Source organism: Pteropus alecto, unplaced genomic scaffold (assembly GCF_000325575.1).
Source record: "Pteropus alecto unplaced genomic scaffold, ASM32557v1 scaffold98, whole genome shotgun sequence".
Lineage (NCBI taxonomy): Eukaryota > Metazoa > Chordata > Mammalia > Chiroptera > Pteropodidae > Pteropus > Pteropus alecto.
This window is the reverse complement of record NW_006443570.1, coordinates 22,113,110-22,122,859: the sequence shown is the minus strand read 5'-3', so window position 1 is coordinate 22,122,859 and position 9,750 is coordinate 22,113,110. Positions and strand designations below refer to the sequence as shown.

At 42.9% G+C, this 9,750-nt stretch overlaps 1 protein-coding gene across 2 annotated transcripts in view; it reads left to right on the top strand.

Annotated features, from left to right (window-relative positions):
- The first annotated feature begins 2,043 nt into the window (after positions 1–2,043).
- CRK (CRK proto-oncogene, adaptor protein) overlaps positions 2,044–9,750 on the top strand; it is a 25,443-nt gene continuing 17,736 nt past the window's right edge. For both annotated transcript variants that reach the window (XM_006925057.3, XM_006925056.3), the window contains exon 1: positions 2,044–2,418. In XM_006925057.3, coding sequence (XP_006925119.1) covers positions 2,178–2,418 — 241 coding nt within the window. In that variant the 5' untranslated portion in view covers positions 2,044–2,177. The remainder of the gene's footprint in view (positions 2,419–9,750) is intronic.

Genomic DNA, 9,750 nt, shown 5'->3' with positions numbered 1-9,750 from the left:
TTCTTTCTTTCTTTCTTTCTTTCTTTCTTTCTTTCTTTCTTTCTTTCTTTCTTTCTTTCTTTCTTTCTTTCTTTTCTCTTTCTATCTTTCTTTCTTTCCTTTTCCCCCATATTTTAAAGTATTTTCCCCATCATGCCCACATACCTTAAGGAGGGGTTTAGAGGCATAGCTTCAGAAACCCACAGCCAGTCTCTGAATAAGGTCCTGCCTCAAAGCCCGGCCATCATGGGGAAATGAAGAGCATTTCTTTTTCCTGAAGGGCCAGAATTCACACTGGAGTGGCTTCTGCTGCTGGAGTAGTCACCTGTGGTGACTACTAAGCCAGGGTCATAACAAATCATCCACAGTAGGGAAGCTACCCTTGCTCTCCTTTCTTTCCCAAAGCAGGCCCAGGGGTGTGTGAAATAGGTCCGGAAGAGGTGTATTATTCAGGTAAGATCATACCCCAGGGCTGGTATGGTTATGAATTCTATCCCTACTTGCCACCCCCACCCCCATTCTCATCCCAGATATCTGAAGATATAGCAGAGTTACCGTAGTGCTCTTCTCCTTCCAGGATTTGAATCTTAGCTCCCTACTCAGCATCTGTGTCTTCGGACAAGTTACTTAACCTCGCTAAGCTTCATCTGTAAAATGGGAATAGTTGTAAAATACCAACCCATAAGGTTGAGAGGATTAAATGAGATGATCCACATAAAGGCAGTACTATGCCTATCAATAAATGTCAGCCATTATTATGAAACATTTATGGGGTGCCTCCTACACTAGATGCTTGGCCTTTGAGGAGCTCTAGCATGGGATACATACAGACCTGTAAATGAAAGATTACAGTACATAGAGTAAGAACTGTAATGGAGATAATATGAACAGAGTGTTGTCTATGCAGAGAAGGAGTGACATGGCAGTCAAGAAAGGGAAAGCATTTGAGTCTGAGATTCCAAAAAGAATGGAAGGGCATTCCAGAAAAAGGAAACACAAGGTTCATGTAGGAGCCATTAAGATGAGACTGTGGCCCAGTTTTATGCTGTGAGCTAAACTGGGAGTTTTAACACCTGAAGTGTTAAAACTTTTACACAGGGTAGCAATAAACTCAGAGTTGTAATTTGTAAAGAACACACTGGCAGATGTGTGCAATGCAATTCAGGGCAAGAAGACTGCAGAGCACCAGTGAGCAGGCTGTTCACAGGATACAGATATAGATATGGAATATAGAGATAGAGATGATCATGACGACAGGGAGAGAAGATACCCATGGCCATAATTACTGTTTAGAATAACATGGTCAGACGACTTGAGAGCCTCAATAGAGAGAACTCCATATTTCTACCTGGCTTGGCACACTTTGTTCCCTTTGTCTTGAATGCCCTTCCCCCCACTCCGTTCTACATTCAGCTCATGCCACCTGCTCTAGGAAGCCCTCTTGGATCCCTCTGCAAACTGGATTAGGGGGCCCTCCTCTATGTTCCTAGAGCCCACAACTGTTCCTTACCATAGCATTTGGTATTCCTTTGCCATTGACTGATTCCTGGTTCCTCCCACTGGTCTGAGAATTGGATGAGGGAAGGGGTCAGCCTAGATCACCTTGCACTCACAGAGCAAATGTGTCAATAACTGTTTGCTGAATGAATCAATGAAAACAAGAGCATTAGGTGGCCTGGTAAGGGAGAAGCTGAAGGAACTGTGAGAAAAAGACCATCTCGGGTAGTTAGGCTCCAGGGCCATATCTTTTCTATTCCAATTGTCTTGGAGTCGCTGCCTTGAAGTCTTGGGCCTTCCAGGAACTTGAAGCCTGATGGAGCGAAGAACCGCGTGGCCAAAGGCACAGATAAAATCCCCTGAAGACTGCCGTTAGAGGCCCCAACCCTGACCCTAGACTCCGCCTTTCCATTTTCTGCAGTCCCGGTCCCCGCCAGGCGGCGACGCCCATGAGGCCGCATGCGCAGGCGCGCTCGAGGAGTCCCTTGCCCTTCTCCCAATGGCGGGCGGTGGTCCCTTTCCCGGCATCCTCCTAGGGGCAAGGAGAGCGTCATTTCCGGTGGGGAAGGCCCGCGGCCGCCGCCGCCATTTCGGGCGCTGCTGTGAGACTGAGACCTGAGCCGGTCCGCTGGGCGGCGGACGCCGGGGTTGGAGGGGCGCGCTCGGCGGCGGCGGCCCAGCGTGTACGCACGGAGGCGGCCATGGCGGGCAACTTCGACTCGGAGGAGCGGAGTAGCTGGTACTGGGGGCGGTTGAGCCGGCAGGAGGCGGTGGCGCTGTTGCAGGGCCAGCGGCACGGGGTGTTCCTGGTGCGGGACTCGAGCACCAGCCCCGGGGACTATGTGCTCAGCGTCTCCGAGAATTCGCGCGTCTCCCACTACATCATCAACAGCAGCGGCCCGCGCCCACCGGTGCCACCATCGCCGGCGCAGCCTCCGCCCGGTGAGGGACGGACAGGACGGGAGGCCCCGGGCGGGGGTGAGGGCCGCGAACTCCCCAGCCTGGCTGGCTGCTTCTGGCGAGCTGACCCCCACGAAGGACGTGGGCAGAGAGCTGGAGTGATTGTGGCAGGGGGCGGCTCACTGCCGGTGCTGGTTCCCATAGAACAGCGGGAGTGCGTGGGGGAGGAGGAGCCGCTGACCCAGGCCTCTGGGTGTGACTTGGGAGGACAGCCCAGGGGAAGGGGAACTGCTTTGGCCCCAGGGTGGGGCTAGGCGCAAGGGCAGGGCCGGGCAACGTGGGGACAAAGAGCTGAAAGGGATGTTGGCACTGCGGGCCATCAATTGGCAGCGGTGTCCAGAATGAACCCGAAATCCTACAAGTGGCTTTTTCGGCTTGAAACATTTCCTGCAATGTTGGAAAGCCGGGTTTGGCTATACTCCCCTGGTGGCCTTTGGTAGGAAGTCACCACATACTGGCCGGGAGGGATGGAGACACCCTTCAGGAAACCGGTCAGCTTTTTCCTTTCTTGGGCATTTTTCCAAAATACTTTTACCGTTCCTCTTCGCGGAGTACGAAGGTGGTGAGCTCAGTGTCTTGGTGATAGAAGAAAGCCGTCTATGGCCAACCGAGAATGTTGATGCCCGGCTGACTGTCGAAGAGATCTTAGTGTCCAGAAGACTCGACTCTACAATTAGAGGGTTCTAGTTTTCAAAGTGTTTAGTGGAGAGAAATGTATTGTTTTGTTTTGTTTTTTCCTCCCCCAGGAAATAAACCTGAAATAAGCCAGTGGAAACCATTCCTTCTCTGAAAGTGACTGGAACTTTTTTTTTTCCCCCAGGACTTAAACATTGTCAGTCTTGTACTTCAGGGCCTCTTCTTGTTCAGTCAGTCGGGGCTGTGATCCAAGTCTTTATAGATATGGGAACAGACCTTGATAGGCAGATTCTCTGAGAATTTAAATTATCTGCACTGGGTCTCCTCACCAAGAATCGTTGAGATACGACTGTCTTACCCATGCCATTGCAATTGTTGGGGGAATATTAAGGAAATTTATGCGCTTGGTACTTGAGATTTGTGAGATACAGAGTAATTATGCGGTGACCATTATCTGTGTAATAGCACCAAGAGTCCTCATCACTTCTCACTGTTTCCAAGTTGAAGTTTCCTCCTGACCAGCTGAGACTAGATCTAGGCCAGTCTCAAGTGAATTAGGAGGCATCTGAGCCAGCCTTTGCAGACGTACCTTTTTAGGATAGTATTTATTTAAATTTATTCACTCTGGTCAGAAATAGGGAGACAAGGTCGTCAGTCTCTATTCTTAACATACTAATTTCAGAGTATGGGATCTTTAAGTCCACAAATTACCCTAGGTCTTTCTCAGTTTGGTTGTTTTAATAGCATTATAACATGAGATGGGAATACTGATGTAACATATTTGCCCTATGCCAGATATAGTGTACTTTTTACCATCTGCGTGGTGTCTAGGGCTTTTATTGTTACAGTGCAGTGGTTTGATGACAAATTGTCACAGAAACTCAGTTCTCAACCTCTCGTTTGTGTATGTGTTTTGTTGGTTGTAAAATTTGGAAATGGCAGCAGGCAGGTTTCTTAGTTTGAGCTTTCTCCACACCTTGGCATTATGATTTCATAGCTCAGTGCTTACCTTGATATTGAGCTCCACCTTTTCATAACATACATGAGTTTAGATCCTTGGCCCAAGAGAGAAGGTGAAGAATGCCAAGGTTTATTGATGGGGTGTGGAAAGTTCATGGGTATTGTGGTAATTCTTTCTGCCTCATACCCTATTTTCCATGTAGGGCAATTGATTTGGTTGCTGTCTTTTATAAAGATTACTTAATCTTTGTTCTCACTTTTCCATCAAACTCTTTCTTTTGAAACCACACAGGAATTTCTTGAATTTTAGAAAGGCATATACAATAATAATAGCTAACGTTTATTGACTGGCTTCTATGCCAGGTACTTGGCTGAGTACTTTATGTGCCTTATTTACTTTCTATAACAATCTAGTGAGGAATGTACTGTGATTTCCATTTATTAAAAATTTCCATTTTATAGATCAAGAAACAATCAAAGAGTCAATAACTTGACCAAGGTCAAATACTGAGCCAGAATTCGAACCTAGGAATTCCGACCTGAGAGCTGACATTGTTATATACTGTTATTTCTTTGCATCAAAGCCAGTTTCCTTTTGAGATCCCAGCAGTGTGCATAGAGGACTAGACACTTTTGTCTCTCTTCTGAGGTCCCAGATTCTATATAAAGACCAAAAGGAAAGGATGACAAAAACAAACTGGTTTTGGTGTTCATGTAGTACACATCTGCTACCTAAAAGTCAATGGTGAAGAGGCTTTTAAAATTCTTATTTGACAAATTGAATATGGAAAATGAGATTTTTGCTTGGGATGATATATTTTGTGGACATAATACATAGGTAAAATTTGTATGGAATGGCTTAGATGTAGTTTTTACAAGCTTAAGGATAAAATGAAATGAATTCTCAACCTTTCCCACTGAACCTATTTTTAACTTATCATCTGTGTTCAAATCCTGCAGGCTACGGATGCTGCCATAGCCTGGGAGTGTCCGGGCCGTGCCGCAGGGCCATGGGGCAGGGCTTGGTCAAGTCTACTGGTCATAACCTGTCAGGTCAGACTTCAAAATGTAGGTACCTGTTGTGAAGGCTTTGCAATCATTGATCCACTAATTTCTTTTTCTTGGAACGATGAGGTATTACTAGACCTTGACCACTAGATAATCGACAAAACTGAATGTGAGTTGGGAGAGTAGTTACAAGCTTGAGCTCTAGAGCCTGGGTTTCAGTCTTACTTACTTGACACTACTAAATGTAACGCTGGGCAAGTTCTTGGATTTCTCTCTGCCTCAGTTCTTCATCTGTAAAAGACAGAAAATGCTAATATTGACCTCATAGCATCATTGGGAGGAGTATATGAGTTTTTGTGTATTGGTTAGAAATGGGACTGACATATAGTATTTGATAAAAGATACACTAGTCTTATGAACATAAGTTGAGAGAGCATTGAAGCAAAATGGAAAACTTCAGCTTTGAGAGGGTCACATGGTGTGGGTTGGTAAGCACTGGTAAAGCAGCATGTCTTAGGGAGTAAGTGCTGGGGTGGAGTGGGGTACTTCAAGAAGCGTGAAAGGACCATGCATCCAATACATGGAAATAGGATGGCACCTGCTGTTACCTGCTCAACCCAGAGCCTCCCTATTGCTCGGTAAAGGGATAGTAAAAGCTTCCCTCATTTGGAGGATGGGGGCGCAGAAGCTAGGGTGATAATTGGTACTGTCTCTTCAAGGTGGTGCTGAAGCAAGCCACTTCTTTGGAGATCCTGTGAGACTGCTGATTACCGCCGCCACCTCTTTGTACCTTCAGCATCTGTGTTTCATTTGTTTATCTTTGCAGTTATCAAATCTGGTCCTCGTGTTTTACTTCTCACTATCAGAGTGTCTCTTCATTTAGTGATTCTGGAGAAGTTTTTCAGTGAGTAACTTACAGATTATATGACAAAAAATGGATTTCATGGTAAAGGAAGTAGGTTATTTGTTGCAGGATTTCTCCAAGCCTTTACCATGACTCTCCAAGAGAGGCAGGTATTGGATACTTGGTTTTTCAAACTTATTTGACCACAGAACCTTTTGAGAAGCATCTCAAGATTCTGTGGACTCTTCTCTGAGAAGCAGTGCAACAGACTTTGGATTTGAAGATAAATTGAAAATTTCTAAAGGAATTCAGAGGTTGTAGGCATATTAAGGTGAATTTCTCTTTTTTAGAGCACTTATTGTGGTTACTTTTAGGAACTTTATTAGATAGGTATTTGACCCCATGTGATGTTAAATAACAGCTCATACAGCTACTAAGTGGCAAAGCCAGAATTCATCAAACCCAGTCATTCTGAATCTGCAAAGTACCATGATGGTCTCCGCTATTTATAGAAAGTTCTAATTGCTTAGAAGATGTAACATCTTGATATCTCTTTAGGATACCTTCACAAATGTAAGTCAGTGGCCTTTTTAGCCCTTTGTATTGGAGAGGTGGTGGGAAGTGTTTAAGCAACCTCTATAAATACCATAGGCCGAGGAAAAGAAAGAGAAGGAGTAGGAATTAAGAGGAAAGGGAAAAGAGGTGCTGTGAGATCAAGGAGAGGCTGATGTTGGAACCGCTGTGGCGGTACCCATGCCAGAAGTGACCTGGCCTGTTTTAGCCCACAGAGCTCTTGGGTGTTCATAAAACTTCGAGGGAGTGGTGTTATAAAAAACCGATGTAACCTGAGGGCTGAAGTGCTTAAAAGTAATAAGTTGAGCACGTACATAAACTCAATATCTAACTGCTAGTGTTGATTTTGATTTCTGAATGTGTTAGTTGATAATTGGAAGTTCAGAATCCAGCACAAGTTTGATGTAGAACAAGTCAATGAGGTTTTCCAAGTCCCAGCAATGAGAATCCTGTCATTGGTTCTATTCTCTAGACTGACTGTATCTCCTTTCCCGCCCTTGTATTTCCTGTCTTTGGCTGTTTGTGGTTGGAAGGAGACTAACTAGGGAAAAGGAGCTGGAACATAGTTGTGGTGAGGTTTGGGCTTATCTGTGACTTATGTATGTTCGGTTCCCCTCCCTCCTTCTGGAGTTTGGATCAATGAAGCTTGATTGCCCCATATATCTAATTGCTCTAAGCAGTACACAAAAACAGGTATTCCTTTGTGGAATTATTATAGTGTCTTTAGAACAGAAAAATAATTTATAGGTAATGTCAAAGATTTCCTTGGATGTTTCTGTGACAGTTGGGATTGCCAAGTCAAAAAAAAAAATTGAAAAAAGTGGGTCTAGTTCACACGATGCAGCATTTGAACAAGAAATGAATTGAACCAACTTCTACCTTTATGGAAGATAAGCTGCCAGTTTTTCTTTTTGGAATTTTCACACTAATTTTTGTAAGGCATTTGGGCTTAATGGTCTTATTCTTCTAAACCCTTTCCCCTCCCCACAAAACCCACATTTCAGTTGGGCTAGTACTGTAGTGAGGGAATGGTAACAGTGGATGACAGGGAGTGGTTGCCTTCCTTCTTAGAGTGAAAAGGATACCTTGCAAATGTTCAGGGGGGTTAGAAGTGCTCTTCATTGTGATTTTTGTTGTATCTGAGAACATGGTTTGTTGTTACAATTTTTTTGTAAGAACACATCTCCAGTTGAAAGTGAAAGCCAGAGAGAAAAATGATGTCTTCCTAAGACATGCTGCTTTGCTTCTTGCTCACCAACCACACTGTGTATGCCTTTGCATCCCCAACTATACTGTAAGCTTCTCAAAGCTGGGAACAGATTTCATTTAACTTCTTTTCTTCACCTCAGAGTTATGTTCATTAAGAATAATATCTAGCACTTGCTGAGTACTTACTGTCTGCCAGCCAGCCAGTGTCCCAAAAGGTGATTGATGAAACCATTTGGCCGTTGTACCCTGGCATGTAGTTGGGTAAACTCTAGTGAGGGAGCTTTTCTCTCTAGGTGGTGTTATCAGAACCATTTTCTAAGCCGTGGGTGTTGTGAAGGTTCTCCCCACCACTCTGCCCCAGAGACTTTCTTGATCAGGCAATGCTAAGTAGGTGTCCTTGGAGTTCACAACTGACCCTGTCCTTAACATAGTTCAGTTGGCTGGAAGGATCACTGAATTAGCCTAGTGGTAATAGGCAGGGAGGCCATGTATCTCCTTGCCTACCAGACTTGCATAGCTATAATTTGTCATTGGTGATCTACTTTAGTGAAGAGACGCTCCAGGATACAGCACTGTCATGCTCTGGTATGGTCATAACCAAAATTATATCTCCAGTCCTGCACTCAGAACTATTTGTGTTACTTCTGCTGGTGCCTGATGAGTGTTTCTCATAGGTGGACAGTCCTGGCTCTGGGCATCTATTTCAGTATCTTGAGTTGGAAAGAAAGCATTACTGAGTGTGGGATATTAACTTGTTTTAGCTTAGAGCTATGAATTCCACAGATGGGCTTTTGTAACATAAGGAATATGCAACTCTCCTTTGAATTGTGTCTTGCTTGGTCTCATCATTCGTTTGGGTGAAAAGAGAAGGCATTCATCAGTACTCATTCTGTATTGAGGACTTCTGGTTAACTTCCAAAGTTTATCTTCACTAGTAGAGAATTTTAAATGTACTTTTCCTGGTTATTCTGGAAGAAATGTTTTCTAACATTGAACAAAACAATTGGGTCTCATTTTTGGAGAGGAAAATTAGACATCTGGGCTACCACAGTATTCCTATTACCCAGCATTAATTGCTATGACTTTTAGATGGGTGGGCCAGAGTTAACATGAGCAGAGAGGGTAGATTGTCCATTTTCCCCTAACAAAGGACTTGAACAAGTAACCTTAACAAAAGTAAAAATTGTCAATAAATGTGAAAAACATCAAACAAGCGAAGGTTATATTTCAAAAGCTAACAATTCTCATTAAATTGGCAATAACTTTTAGAATGCTGTTTGTTTTATTTTATTTTTTATGCCAATTTATTTTTCATACTATATGTATATATAATTTTTTTTTAACATTTTATTTTTTTATTTCCCCCTCTCCAGAATGCTGTTTTGACAAGAATATGGGGGAAATGGGAACTCATAAGCCACTGGTGGGAGCATAAAATTGTACAAACTTTTGGGAGCAATTTGGTAATGTAAACAGTAATGTTCTTACCATTTGTCCCAGCAGTTGCATTTCAAGGAGTTTATCCTAAGTAATAAAAAAAAAAAATAGATAAGAATAAAAACACTCATAACAGTATCATTTGCACTAGTGAGAAGTTGGGAAAACTTCATAGGTCTTAAAAGTCAAATTCTTTAAGAATATGGAGATGTTATATAAAATAAAATGTTTTTATTTTATAATAAAAAGGCAAGATATGAAACTATAGTAACCCAGTTATAAAAACATGTGTATATTTATGACGTGTGTATATACACAATAGGCATATATATTAAAATCTGGAATATTATAACTCAAAATGCTAAGAGCATCTTGTGGCAAGGAATAAGGCTGATTAAAAAAAAACAAAAACAAACACAAACCACAAAAAAAAAAAAACCAATTTTCTCTAGAGCTATTTATTGTTTATCAGGAAACCAAAGGTAAAAAAATCTAATAAAGATCATTTGATATTTTGGGTGCTCAGAGTGCAAGTTAAAGGTTTGTATTTCTCAGAAGAAAACTTTGAACTGACATATGTTCATCTATTATCTTTCAATTCTAGAATCTCAGGGTAGAGAGGGAATAAGTTCCGACATCTGACATCT